The 20,996-nt window shown below is 42.8% G+C and overlaps 1 protein-coding gene across 1 annotated transcript in view; it reads right to left on the bottom strand.

Annotated features, from left to right (window-relative positions):
* The window catches only part of Tesk2 (testis associated actin remodelling kinase 2), an 89,597-nt gene that overhangs the window by 18,002 nt on the left and 50,599 nt on the right, over nucleotides 1–20,996 (bottom strand). The window contains exon 4 of the mRNA XM_021199796.1: nucleotides 13,686–13,734. Coding sequence (XP_021055455.1) covers nucleotides 13,686–13,734 — 49 coding nt within the window. The remainder of the gene's footprint in view (nucleotides 1–13,685; nucleotides 13,735–20,996) is intronic.

The raw sequence follows: 20,996 nt of genomic DNA, 5'->3' as shown, positions 1-20,996 counted from the left end.
GCTGGAATTACAGGCTGCCTGGTGTGGGTGCTGGGAACTGAACCCGGGTGCTTGCTTTGAGCTTTTTGAGATAGGATCTCATCAGGTAGCCCTGGCTAGCCACAAATTCATGGAGATCTATCCACTGGCCTTTGCCTTCTAAGTACTGGATTATATAGGTGTATGCTACCATACCCAGTTTGGTTTTTTTGGTTTTCTGATTTTGTTGTTGTTGTTTGTTTGCTTGTTTGTTTGAGACAAAGTCTCACTATATAGCCCTGTCTAGCCAGAACTACACAGAGATATTCTCTGTTTCCTAAATGCTGGGATTAATGCAGTTCACCACACCCAGTTTTATGAGCTTCTTAGATTCAACCCAGGGTTTAGCTTGTCAATAGGCGTTCTACTAATCAAGCTACACCAGAGCGCTAAGACTACCAATTTTTTCTTTTTTTTGAGACAGGGTTTCTCTGTATAGCCCTGGCTGTCCAATAATTCATTTTCTAGACCAGACTGGCCTAGAACTCAGAGAGATCCACCTGCCTCTGCCTCTTGAGTGCTGGGATTAAGAACATATGCCACCAGTCCAGCTCTTTCAGACTCTTGAATTAGTTTCTACTTTTCAACAAATATACTCATCTGGCCTGAACCCAGAGCACTTATTCAAGGGGGTAAATGCTGGCAGCTGTGTGGCAGAAGTCACTTATGGCCATCTAAGTAGCAGGACTGTGCTGAGAACATCCGTACATTCTATCCATTTACCCAAACAAAGGCTGAAAAGGCTATTAAGTGAAAACACTTAAGATTAGTTCACAGTTCAGCCCAGATCACATCTAGAAGAGATGGTAGCCCAGGCTGACCTTGAACATACAATATTTATGCCTCTGCCTCCCAAGCACTGGAAATTATATACATACATATATAGTATGTATATATGTATTAGTGTATATATATCACATATATATACATATATATATATATATATGTGATATATATATCACATACCTCATCAGAATAATCTTCCTGAAATTCCAATCCAAAGCTACTCCAGTGTTAAATTATCCAATGATCTTCTCTTACCCTCGGACTAAAACTGAAAACTTCAGCAGATGGGAACAAAGAGAAGGCTTAGCTGTTAGGAGCACTGGCTGCTCTAAGGGTTCCTGAGGATCCGGCCTCAATCCCCAGCACCCACACAATCTCTCTAAACAGGCTGTAACTCCAGGTCTAAGGTACCTCACACCCTCATCTGGCCTCTGCAGGCACCAGGAAAGAGCATGGTGCCTAGACACACAGGAACATAAAACAGGCAGACACACTTAAAAATAGTTCTTGGGAGGCAGAGGCAGAGGAATGGGAACTCCAAACCAGCCTTCTCTATATAGCAAGCTTGAAGTTACACGAGGCCCCATATCTCAACAACAACAAAACCCCTCATAATCCTGAGTATAGTTTATAAACCCTTTCTTATTAACCACGCAACCTGCACATTTGTCCATGCTTTACAGTGAAATACCCTTCCCTGCTCCACACCACCTCACATTCTCTAACTGTGCAGGGAGGAGTTCCATTTCCTGATAACCCATAGGTAGAATGGGGAGTAAGAAAGACACCCAATGTAAAAGAACCACAGAGTAAGAAAGTACAGCGACTACACTGGATTTTTTTTGTCCTTCATAAATGAGGAGATGAAAACTAAGAGTTAAGATGAAGCTAAAATTTGATATGGTAAGAAAGCCCACATACTACAGACTGTCTACTTTTTTTTTTTTAATTTTTGAAACTATTTTACATATGGGTGTTTTGACTCCCCAGAAGCCAGAGGAGGGCATAGATCCTCTGGAGAAAATGTCACATGATATTAATGGCATAAATTGGGTTCACGCATTATGAGTCAAAGAACAGGAAGGATTGGTAACACCCACGAGAATCAAGGGGAAGCAAAGGACTAACTGCCTTGAGAGGGAAGCTGGCCCTGTCAACCTTCGATTTGGCTCTGTAACCCTCAGAGCTGTTATACATCACTCACACTGTAGACTAACACAACAGAGAGTGCATTTTATAAAGAACATTTGGGGCTAGGTATGGTGTTCCACTATTTTCAGGAGGCTGAGACAGGAGGAGTGTGAATTCAAATGTGTGCACACAAATTAATTTTAAAAAATTTAAGATATATACATACACATATACAAGTAAATAAATATTAAAAAATGCTTTAAAAAAATCACCACCACAGTAACACTTGCTGTGAAGATTGCCAACATAGAGATAACACTCCATTTATTTAGAGGCAGTTTCAAGTAAGACTGTTAATGGTAATAAACATGCCTTAGGGCCTGAGGGTATATCACCTTGAGTACAGCCTTAATCCTTTCCTAAATATTTTCTGGGAATCTCACAAATGAACCCATCACCTTTGTTTGCAATGAAAATTTTAATCCCAAAAATGTAAGGAGAAAGACCACTGACCCAAATCATTATGACCAAATTAATTAAAGCAAGCTATCTTATTCATGTACACAGGCTGCCACCCCTAAGGTGGATTTCAATAGGTCTGCATAGGGCAAAAGGAAGACAAAGTTGGTTTGGTTGGCCTTTTTGTTTTGTTTTGTTTTGGGGGGAGAGGTGGAGGCGGTTTGTTTGCTTGCTAGCTAGCTTGTTTTGTTTTTCAAGGCAGGGTCTCTCTGTGTACACTTGGATTGCCTGGAACTCACTCTGTAGACTAGGCTGGCCTGGAACTCACAGACATCTGCCTGCCTCTGCCTCCCAAGGGCTTCCACTAAAGGCCATGTACAACCACCAGCTCAGCAAGGCAAGATGTTTATAGCTCAGGGATAGGGGCTTCCCAAATAGGGGATGGCTGGGCAAAACGCAAGCCTAACAAGCTAATCATAACAACCTCCCAAAACAAAGACATGATTGTGAAGTAGACATAACAACCTTTTAAAACAAAGATAGGATTCCGAGATGGTTATAAACTTTTTAAAACAAGACATGTTCGCTATTTCCTGGAACAGGCAGTACAGAACCATTTGTACTTAAGGTTACTAGTGGGGCATACATAGCCCAATCCTTGAGAAAGAGGTTTAATCGTAAACAGGAATGAACCTAGTTTGTCTTTACTATAAGATGGCTTTTAAACTGGGTGGCACATGCCTTTAAGCCCAGCACTTGGAAAGCAGAGGCAGGAGGATCTCTTTGAGTTCAAGGCCAACCGGGCTAGTCCCAGGACAGCTGGGACTACAGAGAAACCCTGACTCAGAAAACAACAACAACAACAACAACAACAACCACCACCACAACCACCACCACCACAACCACCACCCCCAAGATGGCTTATAAGCAGGATCAGTTCATCTAAAACCCTAACTTCCCAGGCCACCCTATGGTCTCATCAGCTGAAATCCTATCGGAAGCACCCCAAGAGGCACCCTGAGATCTAATTTCAATTCCTTAGCAACTCTTTGAGGATACAACTTGAACCCGCCAAAATGGCATATACGGCTATGGTAAATACAACGAAGTGCGAACTCTAACTTACTTTCTCCTATCTCTCTATTAACACCCCCTCCCCCATGCTTAAGCCTATGTTACGATCTCCTTTTAATAACCTCCAACTTTGTTTCATACTGGTTCTTCCTGAAATCCTTTCTCAAGTTAAGTCAAGAATCCTGATTTCACCTGATAATCTTTTATAAAGAACTCAGGATGCAAAGGCAGACAGTGAGGAGCTGCATCTCCGGCCCTGCCCCTCCCAGCCCCCCAACTACGACTGAGAATAGGCACGTTAGCCAAGGAAAAGAGTCAAAGGCAACTCAGCCATCTCCAGACTGAGATGTGCAGAGCAGCAACAGAGAGAGATCCCAGGATCCTGTCTGACATACTGTGTCAGCAGTGAATGAAAAACTAGTATTGATGTCAAAATAGCCAAATACAGGCTTGTTGGACCCCTGCTCTTTGGATGGGTCTTCTAAAGAGAGGGGCCTGGGTGTCGGCCTACTTTTCACTGTAGCCTAACAATGCTTTTGTGCTAGCCACTGGATGCTTGTTGGTCAGCTCTCAGCACAAAGGCTAGCAGACATCCCATCCCGCTGGCTTGCTTTAAAGAAGAAAAGAAAGCTTTGTTACTGGCTTGGGTAATTCCAGGACAGGCGCCCCAGGAGCGCCCTGTGGGAGGCTTATGCTCCAAAGGAGCCTCCTGTTCTCAGCTGGAGCATCCATAGCAGTGGGAAAGCATACATGGGCACATCCGCTGAGACCTGTTTGCCACTGTTCAACTCCCCGCTCCGGGAGATTCACTAATGCCTGCTTGAGCTGAGTCAAGAAAGAGAGGACACTAGCTAGCTCTGGCTACAAAACAGCTTTCACTACCCCATAACATATTCAGAGAAAGTGTCTCACTTGCTCTGCTTTCCAATATCCTTCTCTTCTCTGTGCGAGTTTTATCCATCCTTCCAAGCCTGGCTGGGGCCTTTTCCTGATACTCTTATCTCGTATTTAGTGCCATTTCTATCTCTTGTACATATGTCTACTCATGCTAAGCATAGTAAAAACTGATGGTAGAGACCAATTATTTCTGAACTTTCAAACCTAAGACAAACGGCTGAGGTGCCTATTTAAACAGGATCCAGAAAGATAAACAATGTGTTTTTTAAATTTTGTTTTTGAAAATGGGTTTTGCTCTATAGCTCTGGGCTATAATGTTAGGGTCAGGCCCTAGCCACTCCAACAACCTAGGATTGACCACCAGTCCGCAATAAAACAGTGAATAGCCAAGAAGAGACACTTCTTCAAAGTGGCCATGCTGGGAAGAGGAACAAAGAGGTTCAATGACCCTACACACAGCATTCCCTCCTTTGCCACCCCACTCCCACCACCTCAAGTCCATCTTCTGGTCCTAATATGTGGTTTAGATTGAAATGAAGGCAGAAGGTATGCAGTCCTGGCCAAGGCACAGTCACACCCACTGCTGACCCACAATGTCTGGGCTCCAGTCTCTACGGCCAGGTGGTTAACAAGTCAGAACTCTCTAAAGTCTCTCAGGAAACCAGTTCCTCATCCAACACAGGGCCTTCTGCCATTTGCTTCTCACAGCACGAAATTCCTGGGGACCCAGTGTCTCAATAGTCTTAAAGCCACAGGGAGGGGCACAAGTGTCTCTCCTTGAATATCTTTGCTACTAACAAAATAATTACAATCCTTTAGCCTCAGGCTCCCAAGAACTAAGATCACAGGTTTGAGCCTCTTTGCCTATATAAATTCACCAATAAACTGTTGAATAAAAAATTAAATGCACTTAAATAAAATGGAAGCGGGGGCTAAAGAGATTACTCAGTTCTTAAGAACACTAATTGCTCTCTCCCAGAGGACTCATTTGGATCCCAGAACCAATGTCTGGTGAATCACAACTGCCTCTAACTCCAGCTCCACAGATCCAGCCTTCTTTTGGGCTCTGTGGGCATCCTAACTAACATTATCTGGCATGGATAAACACGGAAACAAGAATAACAATTTAAAAATAAACGAACGGGCTGTCACTGTCTGTAACGCCACTACTATCCAAGGCTCGGGGACCATCACTGAACAGGGGGTGGAAAGACTGTAAGAGCCAGAGAGCCATGAGAACTGGAACAAACCGGTGTCTTTTAGACACAACAGGAATGCTTTGTTCCAGCATTTACAGAAACTGTGGTACCTCCAAGAACCAGATCAAGCCAGTTAACATTTTAATAATGTGGAGGGAGGAGGGGCTCATGAGCCCACACCCCTAACTGAGGAACTACTAAAGGTTGGTAAATTGCTGAGAACTGTACATATTAACCAAGAATTATTCAATGAGCCTACTCTGGTTAGTGTGTTCTTATCCTACTCCCATGGTTTAAATATCTCCATTACTGTTTGGAAAATGAGGAACCATTCTAATTATGCCTTTGAGGTCCTGCCATCTTGCCAACCTTTCTACTAAGTGAAAGCCCTCCCACCCAGAGAGAGTGACCTGCACTTCCTCTTGGGCTTCAGTGTACAGCACATCCGAACCTCACCTGCAGGGTTAGCTCCCTCTTGGCCAGGAGTATCTGCATGTGGCAATTACATCTCTTTCTAAGTTGACATTTTCCCCCATAATACTCTAGAAATAAACTTGTCAGATGCTATATAAACTCAAATTTTATTGCTTGACTTTTGATAATGCAGAGTTTGTCAAATTCAATGCTAAATAAAGTAAAAGTTAATGAATGGTCTAAAAACAAGACATGAGGTTGAGAGGTGTAGAGAGACGGGGGTGTAGAGTTTCCTCCTCAGGAAAAACATGGAAGAGGGAAAACCAATGGTAACCCAGCACACCCTCACACCCAGATAACCTGTGAGCAAAACTCCTGAAAGTTTAGCTGATGAGAATTTCAGTACTCTGTGGGGATTGGAATGGTGCAAGTCCAGAAAATGTTGCAAGCCCAGAAGCTAATTACCTTTTCTTGGGCTAAGCTCAGGCTGACCAGAATAGCCATTTCTTCCCGACTCCTACAGCATGTTGGAACTAACATTTTAGGACAATAGATTTTAAAGAAACATTTTGAATCTATTAACTTAGCAGGCAACTAGCTTCTACCAATCCAAGAGCTCAGACAGCATCTTGTCCCTATAGCAAAGCCTCCTCCCCTCAATGTCCCTACCTCTGATACACCCAACAATCTTGTCTCTATAGCAAAGCCTCCCCCCCTCAATGTCCCTACTCTGATACATCCAACAATGTATTTTAAACTGGTCTTGATTTATGATCGTTTTTGTTCTGTAAAACTACAAAAACTTTGTGAAAATGCTTCCAGTATAAAACATAGGAATTTAGGGTAACATAAATCATGTTTCTGAGCCATGGTCACTCAAAATGGCCCCAAAATAAAATATCTCTTATTCCCTTATGGTGAAAACTTTGGGGTTTTTTGTTTGTTTCAACAATCAAAATAATTAAATGTAAATAAAATAAAGTTGGGGGCCAGAAAGATGACTCAGTAGGCAAAAACACACAAACCTGTACATTTTGTACAAACCTGACTACCTGAGTTCAATCCCTGGAGCCTACATGGTAGAAGGAGAAAAGTGACTCCTGCGAGTTGTCCTCTGCCTGCCACATGTGGGTCATGGCACTCGACTGAAAGAAAGCGCTTTTACCAACCGACTCATCACCTCAGTTCACTGGTGTCTGCTGTCTGTCTTGGAGATAGAATCTCAAGTATCCTAGGCTAGCCATAAATTTACTATGTATCCACGGACAAGCCTGGACTTCTTTGGTTTTTTTGTCTTTTTTTGTTTTTGTTTTCAGGACAGGGTTTCTCTGTGTAGCCCTGGTTGTCCTGGAACTCACACTGTAGACCAGGCTGGCCTCAAACTCAGAAATCCCTCTGCCTCTGCCTCTGCCTCCCAAGTGCTGGGATTAAAGGTGTGCGCCACCACGCCCTGCAAGCCTAGACTTCTGATTCTGGTAGCTCTACCTCCTAGATGCTAATTACACATGTGTCTCCCCAAGCCTGCTTTATCCAGAGCTGGGCACATGAACCCAGGGCTTCATGTATGCTTGGAGAGCACACTACCCACTCAGGCACAGCCCACGCCCCCGAGTGATTCTTTTTTGACATCTCCTACGGTACCTTCTATCATCTTCCCCACTGCCATTCACAACTGTGTGTAGATGCCCGGGACGTCAGAGTTAGTTGTGACTTCTTTAACATCCCACATACAGAGTTAGGAAGACTTGTTTTCTTCTTGCAAAAAAGACTCAATCAACAGCTGTCTCAATCACTCCGGTCAAATTACCATCATCTTCTCATCTTTTTTTTGCATGGTCTCTTTATTCATATCATTCTTTGTAGTACTGGAAGTTACATCCAGTTTTACCACTGAACTATGTCCCCAGTCCACTTTTTCTTTTTAGTGCTGGAGAGATCAAGCCTAGGGCCTTGAAAATACCAGGCGAGCCCTCTCTCTACCACTGAGCTACACCCCCAGCCTCCATTGCAGACTTTATTGCACAAGCCCCTTAGCTGTTCTTCCTGCTTTTGCTCTTATCCCTTTCCAGGATAAGAATTCACCACACAGAAAGTAGGATGGTTCTGTTAAAACACAAACACACCAAGTCAGCTGTTTACCCAGAAACATCCAGACACGTCACAACCCACCCTGAGTAAAAGCTAAAGCTCTTACAGGTCTACAAGGCTGCCTGCTCAGTGGGCACTTCTTCTCTGCTGTCCACCCGTCCACTGCGGTTGCCTTCGCTGCAGCCGCACCAGCCTCTCGGGATCTGTCCCTGCTACTACTGCTGGTCTGTACTTTCTCGTCTGCCCTTACACTCTTCACTTCCTTGAGCGTTTGCCTCTTAGGTGATGTCACACCAATATTGGACACAATATTTTAAAGATTTATTTATTACTATATGTAAGCACACTGTAGTTGTCATCAGACACTCCAGAAAAAGGAGTCAGATCTCATTATAGATGGTTGTGAGCCACCATGTGGTTGCTGGGATTTGATCTCAGAACCTTCAGAAGACCAGTCAGTGCTCTTAACAGCTGAGCCATCTCACCAACTCAATTCTATATAAATTTGTTTTCTCCTTTAGCATAACTCTTCTCCCCACTTTTTATTGATTATAATAGAAATTCCACAACAGGAAAAGATTTTAATTTATTTATTAGTATAGTCCCAGTAACTAAAAGAGTAGTGGATATGTAGTTAAGAACTAAATAAATACTTTTAAATGAATAAATGAGTAGAAGCAAGTGAGGGAATGCTTCTGTTTGTCAGTGAGATTGCGAACTTCACAATTCTATTTCTCAGATGTCATAGGGAGTTACTAAGCATGTACTACAAAATATTTAGAGGGTTTTTGCTAAATGAACACAGCACTGCTGGGCATGATGTACACACTCCCAGCACTGGGGAGGTGGAGGCAAATGGAGCTTTGTGAGTTTGAGGCCAGCCAGGTCACACTATGAGGTCTACGTAGTGAGCTCCAGGATAGCCAGGGCTAAGTATCTTATAACAAAACAAGAAAATAAACAAAACCTAAATGTACAAAGCACAAAGTCATCCATGCCACTTTTTCCACAAGCAAATGAGCAAAGGAGATGGCATGTCATTGCAGAAACATGTTTGAACATTTTGCAAGTAGAAGTTTAAGTGAGAGAAACAAACTTTAGTGCTGAAGAGATGGCTCCACAGTTAAAAGTACGATTAGCTGCTCTTCCAAAGGATGGGGGTCCAGTTCCCAGCACTCACATGGCAGCTCACAACCATCTGTAACTCTAGTTCCAGGGAATTCAACACCTTCATAGGCACCAGGCTCTTCATAGGCACCAGGCATGCATGTGGTGCATAGACATACATGCATAAAATATCCATATATATAAATAAATTTACAAAGACTAAACTTAAAATTATGAAAGGATATCTCACATTTCATACCACTTTTTAAAATAAAGATTTATTTATGTGTATGTATGTCTGTGTGAGTGCATGTCACATGTGTGCAGGTGTCTGAAGAAGCCAGAAGGTGGCGTTAAATCCCCTCGAGCTGGAGTCACAGGCTGCTGTAAACTGCCCAAGAACAGCAAGTTCTCATAACAGCTGAGCCATCTCTCCAGCCACTCACGACATTTTTTTTTAGGTGCCCTCTCTACCATTGTGGCCAGCTTTTCACAGAATTGCGTCTCATTACATAGCTATGACTATATCTTAAATATATACTAAGCCCTAGTTGTACAGGGTATTTTTATAGGTCCTATCCAGTAAGCTAAGCTCCATTAAAGAACCTGGGACTTGGCACAGCTTAGAGAATAAGAGAGAAAAAAAGTAAAACCTTTCTAAGACCTATAAATCAGAGTATATAGAAGATAGCAAAAATACCCATGTAAGTAAGGGGGGTCATATTCTGAAAACAGGTTATATGATCCAGGAATCTAATTAAATCTGAAACAGAGGCATTTAACTTTTAGTTATTCCTGATGAAGCTAATTTGGGCATATCAAAATAATGTCACGAAAACCAGAAAGCAAGGCATAATAGCTCACACCTTTAATCCCATCACTAGGGAGGCAGAGGCAAGTAGATCGTTGAGTTATAGACCAGTATGGTCTACACATAGTGAGCTCCGGGACAGCCAGAGCTACATAGTGAGACCCTGTGTCAAAACAATAAAAACAAAAGTAAATAAATAATAGAGGCAGGAAAACCAGCTATAAAATATTAGTAGTGACCTAAGCATACAGTAACATTACAGAGGTTAAAGTGGAAAGGAATGTAAACAGAAAGACAAAGACAATAGCAAGAGAGGCCTGGGAAATGAGGAAAAAGTCAGAGCGTGTCCTACACGCTTATCTGAAGCATCCCCAGTCTGTCTGTGCTTTCTTCAGACAGAATCTTGCTATGTAATTCTAACTGGCCTGAACTTACTATGTAGACCACGCTGCCCTAGAATTTGTAAATGGACCAGCAAAGTGTCTGTCTCACAGCAGACTCACTCAGGAGTTTGTGTGAACAGTGAAATCTTCTTCCTTTGTAGTTTTGTGGTTGTGGTGGTGAACTGTTTCCCTGGTGTTTTTTGGTGTTAGGGGTTGAACCTAGGACCGTCTACCCCTGAGCTCTATCCCAGCACTCTCCTCATAGGTTGTTATTTGTGCTCACCATGGCTTGTCCTTCAGGGATCTCTGAGCCTCAGAGGCTACTTTAGTTGATATTCTTAGTCTCCTGTACCATGGGTCACAATAGCCTCCCTGGAACTGCCCCATGCTTGAAAGACACACGTGCTTCTGCTGCCAGTGTTAACCTAACACAGGACTGGCAGCCCTTGCTCAAGGCAACTCAGGACAGAGGACTACTTTGTACTAGGCCATACAAAAACAAGGGAAGGAAGAGACAACTGGCAAGATCACAGCACACCAAGAAACTGGAATCGGGGTCTAGCTGCTCCTTTTCATAAATAATGCATGAGTTAGGCCACTGAACCCATAGAGTTTCCTTTCACGTTAAGCTCAAAGATTATGTAAGTCTGACCAAGGCAGCTCAGAAGCACATACCAATCCATACAAACATTTCCAAGTTAACAACCTTAAAAGACTAAACTGGGACTACAGATGCCAGTCACCTTGCCCAGCTGACCTCTAAGGAAGGTGGACATGGAAGGGAAAATTTGGAAATTCTCAAAGAATCAATAAAAAAAAAAAAGGTTTTTTTTTGTTTGTTTTGTTTTGTTTTTTAAGAATGTATAGGTTTACTTCTCAGAACAGAAATAGAAAATCTTTGTAGATCTGGGGAGCTAATTTTGAGCATATGCATTTGGAAAAATTTAATGAACAATACTTTCCATAAATGTGTGTCTTCTATTACATAAATTCAGTGAAAAACTTTTCAAAATTTAACAGTAATGGAAACATAAGAAAAACAAAGACAAACCAGAATTCAAAGGAGAGATGTCACAGTAAGAAATACAAGTTTCAACAGTTAGTGGGCATTAAGCAATTTTTATAAGCACAGCACTGTGGTAAATGAGCATTTTATATCTCATACTCTCAGTGTCCTAGGTAGGTCACCCTTTCATCAGCAACATTTGTCACATTTAATTACTCCCTCCTCCTTGAAACTCCTTCTTTTCCATTCTAGACCAACAAGCTCTCCAGCTTTTTTTTTTCCTGCCTCCCTGTCTACTCCTCACCGTCCTCCCTACTAAAGGTAAAATACTCCGGGGCTCAGTTCCTTTCAGCAAAAACTATCAAAATCTCCACTAACACACAACACCATGGAGGCACAAATAGATTCAAACCTAGGCAGTCAGATGCCAAAGGCCGCGCTCTTCCTCACCACTCCCTTCCATCAAGACATTCTTTATTCTTTTTCTCTGTTGAGACAGGGTCTCAGTCCATAGTCCTAGCTAGCCTGAGACTCACTGTGTAGACCAGGCCTGCCTCCACCTGAATGCTGCGACTGGCCTGACAGTCTACATTTTAGCTTTCAGTAACTGAGAAAAGAACACACCCGCGACACAGGGGACTTTCTTAAGGTATTAAGGACCAGGCACCAACTCAACAGGAAACCAATACTCTTGCAAATTCCATTAAACAAGTTCCCTTCCTAAGTTTCTTCCCTTTTACACTTTGGTACGTACTTCTTGATGGGAAACGTGAAAATATTCTAGAACAAAGACGATCAAGTCTAGATGCTTAAGAAACTTTTTTTGAGTTGGGCAGAGGGCACTGAGACAGCAGGGTCTCTCTAGGTAGCCCAGGCTATCCTGAAACTGTTTAAACTCACAGAGATCACCTGGGGACCTCTGCCTCCCAAGTACTGGGCCTAGAGCTGCTTTAAAGTTATTGTTATAGGGAAGATGGCCTGTGCTGTCTCACACGTGTGGATCACAGAATCACTTTTGTGAGTTGGAGAGAGCTTTTAACCACATAGACGGGGTGGAGGCCATACGATTTCTCAGTAAGTAAAGGGACTTGCTACCAAGCCTTAATGATCTCCGTTCAATCCCTAGAGCCAATGTGGAAAGAACTGACTACCACAAGTTCTACATACATAGAGAGAGGTTCACTCTCCGGAATACCCTCCAAACATGGGAGAAAAACTCCACAAAGTTGTCCTCTGAGCCGTGGTACAGACAGACAGACAGACAGACAGACACACAGACACAGATAGAGACACACACACACAAAATAAGTAAAAATAAAAAGACACCTGGTCTACAGAGTGAGTGTCAGAACAGCAAGGACTACACAGAGAAACCCTGTCTCAAAAAAACAAAACAAAAACAAAAAAGGTGAGGTGGGAGAGAAGCGGACAGACAGACAAGGTTGGTGAGACGGCTCAGCGGTTAATGGTGCTTGCCACTATGCCTAACAACCTGAGCTGAATTCTTCAAGCCCACATAGCCTAAGGAGGGAACCAACCCTGAAAGTTGTTCTCTGACTTCCACCTGAAGCTGTGGCCCACATGTAGCTACACACAGACAAACAGAAAGACATGGTGGAAAAGACATGTAAGAATGGTGGCAAAGAAAAGTACAGATGTGGGTCCTGGTGTGGTGGTAAGGGACTGCACACTCAGGAAGCTGAAGCAGAGGAAAGGAGGACCAGCTAAGGCTACACAGCAAGACCTTGTCTCAACAAAACAAAGAACACAGATGGGACCTATCCATACCCCAGGAGTGTTTCCAAGACGAAATCAAGCATCTTCTGCACCTGCTAACTTGGTGTCTGAATTTGGGAAGCTTTTGAGACAGATGCCTTGGTCCTCCAAGGTGACCACGCCACAATGCCCCACCCACCTGTATCACTGATTCCAATAATAAGAAGGACCAGGAAACTAACAGGAGATTCCAGATCACTACAGCAAACACTTCCCAGGGGTCTGGGAATCTGCTGCCAGGAAAGAGCTTATAGTCAAGCCATGCCACCCCCTCACCTGGAAGGGAGAAGAAATCCAGAGAAGAACCAGTTTTATACCAGAACACCTTTTGTTCTCAGGGCACTCACCAAATATGTACAAGAGAATTTAAGAGCATAGGCACTAAGGCTGTTGTCCCAAGGCAATGAACAAACTCACTGCCACTTTAATGTAAATATAATTACACATGCATTTTACCTATATACACAAATAAAACAGATCATAGATGCTGAAAGAAAGGGAAAGGAGCTACTTCAGCACGCTTATGGAAGTCATACCTCTGTAAGTGCATGCAACTGTCCTTGATGTACACATACACCCATGAACCTGAAAAACAAAACAGATTTTCTTTCAAACAAAATGAACAAGACACGAATACAATTCCATGTGGGAAAAAAACAGTTGAGTTAGCCAGGGAAACAATGCAATACTTGTGAAGTCCCTGTACCATCTCAATCTTGAAAAAGACACTAGATTGAGCCGGGTAGTGGTGGCACACACCTTTAATGGGGAACCAGAGACAGGTAGATCTCTGAGTTGTTGGCCAGCCTGGTCTCCAGAGTGAGTTCCAGGACAACCAGAACTATACAGAGAAACCCTGCCTTGAAAAACCAAACATAAATAAATATGGTAGACTAAGGCCAGCAAGATGGCTCAGTATGTAAAGGCACTTGCCATCAAGCCCGATGACGAGGACAACCAGAACTATACAGAGAAACTCTACCTTGAAAAACCAAACATACATACAAACATACATACATATATATGGTAGACTAAGGCCAGCAAGATGGCTCAGTATGTAAAGGCAGTTGCCACCAAGCCCGATGACCTAAATTGACATGATGTTAGGAGAGAACTAATTCCTGCAGGGTGTCCATGCTGGCCAGTCTTATGTCAACTTGACATAAGCTAGAGTTATCTGGAAGGAGGGATCCTTAATTGAGAAAATGTCCCCATAAGATGTAGGGCATTTTTTAAATTAGTGATAGATGTGGAAGGGCCAGGCCCATCATGGGTGGTCCCATTCCTAGGCTGGTGGTCTTGGGTTCTATAAGAAAGCAGGATGAGCAAGCCATGGAGAACAAGGCAGCAAGCAGCACCCCTTCATGGCCTCTGTATCAGCTCCTGCCTCCAGGTTCCTGATCAGGCTTCCATCAATGATGGACTACAATGCAGAAGTGTAAGTCAAATAAACCCTTTCCGCTCCAGCTTGCTTTTTGATCATGGTGTTTCATCACAAAAATAGAAACTTTGACCTCCATGTGCTACACATAGCAAGTGTATACTAACTAGCTATCTATGTGATAAATGTCATTAATGTCTGGTGCAGCATACCTAGAGGAAAAGGCAATAGTGCAGCGGTGACGAGGGGGTAGCAAGTCCTAAAACAGCAGGGAGGGCTGGGGCTGGGGTACTCACCTAGATTCACTTTCCCAGAATTGACAAAATAAAATAAGATAAACAAAATAATAAAATAAGAAGCCAGGGGCTGGAGAGATGGCTCAGTGGTTAAGAGCACTGACTGCTCTTCCAAAGGTCCTGAGTTCAAATCCCAGCAACCACATGGTAGCCCACAACCATCCGTAATGAGAGCTGACACCCTCTTCTGGTGCATCTGAAGACAATTACAGTGTGCTTACATATAATAAATAAATCTAAAAAAAGAAAAAAGAAAAGAAAAGAAAAGGAAAGGAAAGGAAAGGAAAGGAAAGGAAAGGAAAGGAAAGGAAAGGAAAGGAAAGGAAAGGAAAGGAAAGGAAAGGAAAGGAAAGGAAAGGAAAGNGGAAAGGAAAGGAAAGGAAAGGAAAGGAAAGGAAAGGAAAGGAAAGGAAAGGAAAGGAAAGGAAAGGAAAGGAAAGGAAAGGAAAGGAGCCTTTGCTTGAGATTGCCTTGGCAATTTTTGGCATTTTTTTTTCCTCCCTATATAGCCTTAGCTGTCCTGAAACTCACTCTATAAACCAGGCTGGTCTCAAACTCAGATATCCGCGTATCTCTGCTGGTCTTAAAGGTATGTGCCATCACACATGGCTCTCTTGTCAATTCTTTAAGGCTAGTGCTATAGCCCAATGGTAAAGCAATGGCCTAGCAAAGACAAGGTCCTGGGTTTAATCCCCAGCACAAGTTGGTACACAATCAAACAAATAGATCCCAGATTCATTAAAAGAAAGCTAGTATGGTATATTGGCAAATTAAAGGGAATGTTGGGAACAGTTTGAGACTATAAAACTCAGGTTTGCCTTGGAACTCAGCCAGTCACAAAGGCATCCTAGGTCAGTTTCCCTGGTGGTGCTGGGATTACAGGTGTGAGAGACCCTGGTTCTCTCATCCATTTTATTCATTTCAAAAGTGATAGCTTTCTTCATAACAGAAAAATCAGAGTTTATAGATCTCTGCCTTTCTAGTACCTTGCATACATCAATCCAAGATTTGTTGACTAGCATGAATTTTTTTATGACCTAGGAGATTTATTAATAGTTTAAGTGCCCTTGTTGGGATGGCTTGGGCATACTTTTAGTGGTCTGAATAATAACAGCCCTCAGAGGCTTGTATATTTGAATGCTTAGTCATCAGGGTGTGGGACATTTGAGAAAGATTAGGAGGTGTGGCCTTGTTGGAAGAAGAATGTCACAAGAAATGGGCTTTGAGGTTTCAAAAGCCCATCTCTCTTCTCTTCTCCCCTCCCCTCCTCCCTCCCTCTCCTCCTCTTCCTCTCTCTCTCTCTGTCTCTGTCTGTCTGTCTGTCTGTCTGTCAGCAGATCAGGAGAAAACTAGCTCTCAGCTACTGCTCCAGCACCATGTCCCCCACCATGATAATGGACTAAGCCACTGGAACTGAAAGCAAGCCCCTGAATTAATTGTCTTATAGTTACCTTGGTTATGTTATCTCTTCAGAGTAATAGAACTCTGAAAAGTCACCCTTTCAAGATCAGCTAAAATGTCATCATCTCTGCAAAGGATGCCATGCCTGGCCTAGGCTATTGGCAGAACAGCTCTTCCTTCTCCTTTCTGTGCTGCCGGCACGCACATTCCCTCTTCTTTGAGTAACTGCTGGTCGGCATCAACTGAGACCATCTGAGTCTGAAATCAGAGTACAACTGGCTCCATCGCATACTCAAGACCTCTGATTTTAAATTTACTTATTTATTCATTTACTTATTTATCATCATCATTACTGGGTGTGTGTTTTCACACCCAGAACAGGAATATTACGATTGCTTAACTCCTATAGTCATTGTGAAGAGGAAACAATCAAAATATGAACTAGAAAGTATAGTTATTCTACGGCATAACTGATTCTCCCACTTGGAATATTAAGAGAATACAGTGTGGACTGGTGTGGTACCCCAGCAGGTAAAAGCATCTGCCACTAGGCTGAACAACCTGAGCTCTGTCTCCAAGACCAAAGAACAGACTCCTGGAGGTTATCCTCTGATCTCCTTATTACACACACACACAGAACAAGTAAATAAATAAATGTTTAAAAACATTCAAAGCAGGGATGGTTGGAGAGGAGGCTCAGTGCTTAAGAGCACTGGCTGTTCTTCCAGAGTACCCAGGGCTCAAATTCCAGCACCCACACGGCAGCTCACACCAGTCTGTAATTCCAGTTCCAGGGGATCCAACATCCTCACGCAGATGTATATGCAAGCAAAACACCAATGCACATAAAATAAAAATAAACATTGAAAAATTTTTTTTAAAAATTTAAAAAAATAAAAAGAAGTGCGGATGTTGAGCTTGGGAGATGACAGCAGGTAAACTGCCAGCTTTGAGGCCTGATGACCTGAGTGCCATCCTTGGAACCCACACAAAGGTAGGAGAGAACCAATACCACAAAGCTGGCTTCTGGCTTCCACACACAGTTTTAATTCTACTAATACATATCTCTTTAAAAGAGTCCAGATCCTAGCCCATACGCTCCCATGGACAGTGTGGGTCACACAATGTGTTCTGTATAAGCATTTACTGAGTGAGAAGTCATAATCACCAAATCAGCGAACTTGATTTATAAAACAGAGCACTTTACTGCCACTATATATTGAGACCTTGTCTCCAAAGGCACAAAGAAAAAGAAAGGAGGAACATTTTCAGGCAGGCACTAGGCTGGGAAGCCAAGATGTATTTGATTTATTTAATTAGTATGTATAAAGAAGCCAGGCAATAACGTCCTATCACTCACAGAGCACATCCACAGGCACAGACATCATACGACACTCCTCTACCTGCTTTCCTCCCCACCCTGCTTTGGCATCACTATATCACAGTTAGGAGCACTGCTTTTCCTCTGACCTCATTCCTTACACAGCCGACTACCACTGATACATTCAAAGTGGTGTCACTGGGCTGGGAGCGTAGTTTGATAGGTAGAGGTCTTGCCTAGCATAAACATAAATTGTGTGTGGTGGTGTATGCTTATAGTACCAGCCTCCAAAACGTAAAGGCAGGAAGCTTTGAGTTCTAGGTCATCCAACTCTAAGGCCAGCTTGCTCTATGCACAAGCTCATTTCCACATTTAAACCCGAGAAGCCATCTAGATATGGTGGCATGGACTTGCAGTTTCAGCACTTTGGCTGAGGCAGCAGGACTGTAAGTCCAAGGTCAGTGTGGGCTACACAGTAAAACCCAGTCACAAAACAGGAGGCACTTAAATAAAATCACACTCGCCTGATTCATTCTGAGCCTCTCTTCCTTCCTTTCTCTTTGTTTTGTTTTGTTTTGTGCGTCTGTTGTTGTGTTGTCTTCTGTAGCACAGGGTGGATGGGCTTGAACTTACAATGTATATGTGGGTGGCCTTGAACATGTGCTCCTCCTGTGCCACTGCACCTAGCTTCTGAATGATTGCCCACTCCCTCCTCAATCATGCCAGCCAGCATTGACTTAATTGACTCGGGATGGAAGTGTGTTCTTTTCTTTTTTCCCTTTTCTCTTTCTTTCTTCTCTTCTTTCTTTCCTTTCTTTCTTTCTTTCTTTCTTTCTTTCTTTCTTTCTTTCTTTNAAAACCAAAAAAAAAAAAAAAAATGGGAGAAATGTTGGGGCTGGAGAGATGGCTCAGCACTTCAGAGCACAAGTGGCCCTTGAGAGGACCTGGGTTCATTTCCTAGCACATATATAACCATCTGTGTTTTCTGGCCTCTGTGTGTCTGTAGGAACTTGGTGCACAGACACATGTAAATAAAACATTCATACATAAAATAAGTAAATAAAAATAAATCTTAAAAAAAAGGCCGGGGGTTGCAGATTGCTTATTATGTGCAAGGTTCTAGTTTCAATCACAGTATTCCCTTACATACACACACACACACACACACACACACACACACACACACACACGACTATTTTGGAGCTTCTACTGAAGAACTGAGAAGCCCCTACCACCTCCTACCTCATGTCTAATTGTGTCTAGCTGCTCTTTTACTGTGCCATGAGGTGTGCCAGGTCAGGGGTCCTGGATATGGAAGACTGTCAAGGTTACCAGATTGCTTCACCTTTCCTTCTGCTGCAGCCATTTCCCAGCTTTGATCACAGCTGGTCATCACCATGGTATGTGGGCAGAGGGTGCCACACCTAGGCCTATCCCAGAACACCTCAACATCACCCGCTAAGCTTTCTTTATCCATCTGCAGATACAGAGGATCCAGTGGAGGCATTCGAGGTTCTGTCCCAGCAGAAAAAGAATACCTCGCCTGCCTCCACCTGCCCTCACCACAGCAGGACAGGAACAAGAAACATGCTTTTAAGGCTAGGAGACCTTCTTTACTACAGTAATTAAGCCCACCTAAACCGGTAGCCTACCTCACTGATCGTGTTTAGTAAGTAATTACTAAATTTAATTAAAATTTAAAATCCCTTTTTTGTATTGTTGGGTTTTTGTTTGTTTGTTTGTTTTGGTTTTTCAAGACAGAATTTTCTCTGTGTGGCCCTGCTACTCTGTTATCCAGGCTTTGCCTGCCTCTGCCTCCCAAGTACCACCACTGCCAGGCTAAAATTCAAGATTCTTATTCTAAAACCAGAACTTTCCTAGGCCCTGTAAAACTCCACTGGGGCAAGTAACCAAGATCATCAGTTAGGATATAGAAAGGAAATTAGAACTTTTATGTAAAAGAGAAATTTAGCTTTACAAGTGTGTGTGTGTGTGTGTGTGCATAAAGATACAGTATTCTATGTGTGCACAGACAGAGAGAAGAGGTCTCCTCCTATCGCTCTCCATCTTAATTCTTTTAAAGACTTCTTATTGGGGCTGGAGTGACGGATAGCTTAGTGGTTAAGACCAATAACTGCTCTTCCAGACTACCTGGGTTCAGTTCTCAGAACCACAATTATCTATATTCCAGTTATTAGGAACCCAACATTCTTTTCTGACCTCTATGGACACTACATACATGTAGCACATTTACATATAAGCAGGCAAAACACTCATACACATAAAATGGTTACTTTGGTTCCTAGCACCCACATGGCGGCTTATAACCATCAGTCCCAGGAGGTCTAATACCTTCTTGTGACCTCCGTGGGAACCAGACATCCACTTGGTACACACACATACACACATGCTAGTAAAATGCATATACATATACAAATAAGATTAAAATAAAGTAAATAAAGGAACAAAACCCAGCCCCTTTCCTTCCTGACCTCCTGGTTACGAACGCTTTACAGCCCTGACTGCGGACCAAATTCCTCAACGTGTTACTCAGTACTGAGAGCAGGGCACGGTGGCACATGCGCACAGTCTCAGCCTGTGGGAGCAGGACTCAGAGGACAACAGTTCTAAGGTATTCTCAGGTCCATTGAAAGGTTGAGGCCAGCTGGGCCAACATGAGATCCTGTCTCCAAAGACCTAAAAAATGAAAAATAATAAACACAAAAAAATCGCAAAAGGTCTGAACATTCTGGCCCAGCCTTCCTTATCTCCTATCACATCTACCACCATTCTTTATTGTAGTTATATAACTTGCCACTCCTGCTTAGGGTCTAAGTTCTCATACGGTTACACTATTGATTGAAGAAGTATTTTTGGATCCTATGTTTCAAAAATTCTACCAATCCTTTAAAACTCAGTTGAGGACATCTCTAAACAAACCAGGTGTAGTGGTACACTTGCTTTATCCCATCACTCAAAGGCAGGTAAACCTATTGAATTTGAAGATAGTCTGATCTACATATCAAGTTTCTAGACAGTCAGTGACACATAGAGAGACTCTGTCTCAAAAAAACAAAACAACAAAAATCTCCAAATAGTGTTAATATAGCAAACATGGCATCTGCTGGGCTACAGTGAGGCCACATATTATGTCACTAAGTTCCTTACATTGGTTGAACCTTGTGGGACAGGCCTACAGCTCCAGCTGCTTAGAAAGATGGAGCAAGGGGCTGGAGAGATGGCTCAGCGGTTAAAAGCACCGACTGCTCTTCTGGAGGTCCTGAGTTTAAGTCTCAGCAACCACATGGTGGTTCACAACCATCTGTAATGAGATCTGATGCCCTCTTTGTTTTTTGTTGTTGTTGTTGTTGTTGTTTTTGTTTTTTTCGAGACAGGGTTTCTCTGTATAGCCCTGGCTGTCCTGGAACTCACTCTGTAGACCAGGCTG

The sequence above is a fragment of the Mus pahari genome, chromosome 6 (assembly GCF_900095145.1).
Source record: "Mus pahari chromosome 6, PAHARI_EIJ_v1.1, whole genome shotgun sequence".
NCBI classification, from domain to species: domain Eukaryota; kingdom Metazoa; phylum Chordata; class Mammalia; order Rodentia; family Muridae; genus Mus; species Mus pahari.
This window is presented reverse-complemented; position numbering and strand designations above follow the sequence as displayed.